We start from the raw sequence: 3,340 nt of genomic DNA, 5'->3' as shown, positions 1-3,340 counted from the left end.
TTATGGATTATGGACTCATATTTTGGCCAGAAGAGACGATCTGAATTTATGCCTTAATGATGGATTTGTTTCTTGCAAACACTCAGCTTTTGTCTTCTCCAGATGTTAACTGATGGACTGGAGTGCTGTGGATTATTGTGATGTTTTAATCAGCTGTTTGGACTCTCATTCTGACGGCACCCATTCACTGCAGAGCATCCATCACTGAGACACTGATGCAATGCTACATTTCTCCAAAACTGATGAAGAAACAAACTCACCTACATCTTGGATGGCCTGAGGGTCATTTTTGGGAAACTTCAGATAAATTTCCATCAGCTCTCTGTTTAATCTCTCTGCTGTCTCAGAGAAACAAAAAAGACTTTAAAGAGATCTTATTTAGTAGATCTAGTTCTGTATAGTACATAGTAGTGATATATGTTGAGTTTGTCTGGGTGTTTGTTGTGTTTTAGGTATAAATGGGATTGAACCAGAAAGCGTGGCGCCCACTGGACCTTTCAGAAACGTGGGATTGTCCAAAGCCGCAAAAACCCATCGGCTGCGCAAACTGCACACGCCATCAAAGTGCAGGGAATGTGACAGCTATGTTTATTTCCAGGGCGCAGAATGTGAGGAGGTGAGACCATTTCAGTGGATTTATACTGTTGACAGAAACCGATAAAACTGTAGATGTATGATCACCTGATTGGATAGTACGGTCAGATCACTGATGTTCAACGTCAATTCACATTTATTTATATAGTGCTTTATACAATAAACAGGAAAATAACAATAAATTCAATTATGAAACAGCTTCCATTTCAGCTGTAAAGCAGCTCTACAGAGGACAGCAGTGTTATTCAGCTCGATTCAGTTAAAGGTTCGTTCTCATCCGATAGTGTAACGTGTGTTTGTGTCAGTGTTTCCTGGCGTGTCATAAGAAGTGTCTGGAGTCCCTGGCCATCCAGTGCGGTCATAAGAAGCTCCAGGGCCGTCTGCAGCTCTTCGGCCGTGATTTCTCTCAGGTCCTGCAGGGCGACGTGGAGGGCGTTCCCTTCATCATCAAGAAGTGCATCACAGAGACAGAGAGGAGAGCGCTCAAGATGAAGGTGCGAGAGGAAAGCTTTGAAAATAATCAAGTTGTTCTGTTCCTGTATTTTCCCTGTTTTCTGCCTTTGCCTGAATGTTTACCTCTGATACATTTGCTCATTTCTTCATTTGCATATTCATTCTGATTGGTCAGTTTACCTTTGCTCTTCGCAATGCCATCTTCCTAATTCTCGCCTAGGCTGCCACTTGAAGAAAAAAATGAAGTAAAATAGCAAAAATAAACATCTTTATACTTTATATGCAGATTTATGCAGAGTTTTTAACTCTGTAAGGCCTGACTTATGCAATAATAATAAGACATTTTTTTTTAGATCAAATATTTAGTTTAGATAGAACCTTTAGATAAAATATAAAAAGTGTTTTTGTTTTGTATTATATTCGATGCATCATGCTTTTATGGCTCATATAATGTGATATAGTGAGAATATGGAGGAAAAACAGCTGAATTTTATTCAGTGACTCAAACTGAGCAAAAATACAATTTGCTGCAGATGCTGATATTTATATGGACAAAAACATGAAATTCTGATGCTTGTAATGTAAATCAATGAGATCTTTATAACAGTATAGCAGATACTGACATAAAATGCTATAAATATCAGTCCATATCTCCAATAATACGTCTTAGTAAGATGAGATTGAAATGATCCAAACATATAATGCAATGCAATCCAATGATGATCGAGAGATGAACGAATAAACGCTCCTCAAAAGATCCTGACTCTGATTTTTCTAAAAAATTATTTTATGGATCATCAAGTAAAGCTGAGTTGCTTCAGTCCAGTAAGTGTTCATCTGGAAATATTACCAAAGTTATTCTTACATCTACTTCAGTAAAGATTTGACAACAAAAAGACACGTGAAGCAGGTGGACATTTGTACAATTAGACTAAACGGCCTTTTACTTGATAAACAAAAACTCTAAACTATCAATCAGACGACAGAAGGCATGGAGTAGATTGTTTACGACAGGTTTAACAGCAATGTTTCATCATTTAAAGGCCTTTGTGCATCAAATATGTGACCCTGGACCACAAAACTAGTCATAAGGGTACATATTTAGAAATTGAGAATTAAGCTTTCCATATACATCTGAATAAATACGCTTTCCATTGATGTGTGGTTTGTTAGGATAGATTTTGACCCATACAATGTATTGTTGGCTATTGCTACAAATATACCCCAGCGACTTGAGACTGCTTTTGTGCTGCAGGGTCACATATGATACAGTGTACTTTATAGGGTTGATGCTTTTCTTTGAATGTCTCCAGGGAATCTATCGTGTGAATGGAGTGAAGACGCGTGTGGAGAAGTTGTGCCAGGCGTTCGAGAACGGTAAAGAGCTGGTGGAGCTCTCTCAGGCGTCTCCATACGACATCAGCAACGTGCTGAAGCTCTACCTCAGACAGGTGAGTCACCTGACACAGGGAAATGTTCCTGTAACAGTGAGCAGCATCACAATCATCGTCTCCGTCTCCTCCTCAGCTCCCAGAGCCCATCATGCCCTTCCGTATGTATAACGATCTGATGGGACTGGCCAAGGAAAGCCTGAACTCGGAGGCTGGCGAGGGCGTGAAGAGCCCAGAGCTGGTGGATCATGGGTCAGAAACCGAACCTGAAGTGCTGGTCTTAGTGGAGAAACTCCGTGAGCTGCTCAAGCGTTTGCCGCCTGCTAACATCGCTACGCTCAAGTACATCATTCGGCACCTGCGCAGGTGAGATTCTGCAGCGTCATACCTTAACTCTTTAAGTGCCACCCCCCATTTTTAATATAGATGTGAAAGTGCACTATTCAGACTTAAATTGTTATAATTCATGAACGCTTTGGAATACAATGTCTCCAGGGAATCTATCGTGTGAATGGAGTGAAGACGCGTGTGGAGAAGTTGTGCCAGGCGTTCGAGAACGGTAAAGAGCTGGTGGAGCTCTCTCAGGCGTCTCCATACGACATCAGCAACGTGCTGAAGCTCTACCTCAGACAGGTGAGTCACCTGACACAGGGAAATGTTCCTGTAACAGTGAGCAGCATCACAATGATATAAAAAAATTGAGGTTCCTGTGAGATTTTATTTAGGGCGTTATACCACAAACAGCCACCGGGTGCCATCAAAACTCCATTGAATTTTTCTGTCACAAATGTCTAAATATCTCTGTCAATATTACTTATATCACAAAATAACCACCAAATATGGAATCTTGATACTCAGACATTTCCGACGATATGTATTTTGTCAAGATTATAAAAAGTTTT

The 3,340-nt window shown here is 40.4% G+C and overlaps 1 protein-coding gene across 1 annotated transcript in view; it reads left to right on the top strand.

Annotated features, from left to right (window-relative positions):
- The window catches only part of LOC107748521 (minor histocompatibility protein HA-1-like), a 30,442-nt gene extending 27,633 nt beyond the window's left edge, over nt 1-2,809 (top strand). The window contains exons 16-19 of the mRNA XM_016563330.1: nt 453-616; nt 900-1,088; nt 2,361-2,498; nt 2,575-2,809. Coding sequence (XP_016418816.1) covers nt 453-616; nt 900-1,088; nt 2,361-2,498; nt 2,575-2,808 — 725 coding nt within the window. The 3' untranslated portion in view covers nt 2,809. The remainder of the gene's footprint in view (nt 1-452; nt 617-899; nt 1,089-2,360; nt 2,499-2,574) is intronic.
- The last annotated feature ends 531 nt before the right edge of the window (nt 2,810-3,340 follow it).

The sequence above is a fragment of the Sinocyclocheilus rhinocerous genome, unplaced genomic scaffold, assembly GCF_001515625.1.
Source record: "Sinocyclocheilus rhinocerous isolate Xijiao unplaced genomic scaffold, SAMN03320098_v1.1 scaffold380, whole genome shotgun sequence".
NCBI lineage: Eukaryota > Metazoa > Chordata > Actinopteri > Cypriniformes > Cyprinidae > Sinocyclocheilus > Sinocyclocheilus rhinocerous.
Note: the sequence above shows the minus strand (reverse complement) of the source record. Positions and strands in the feature narration are given on the sequence as shown.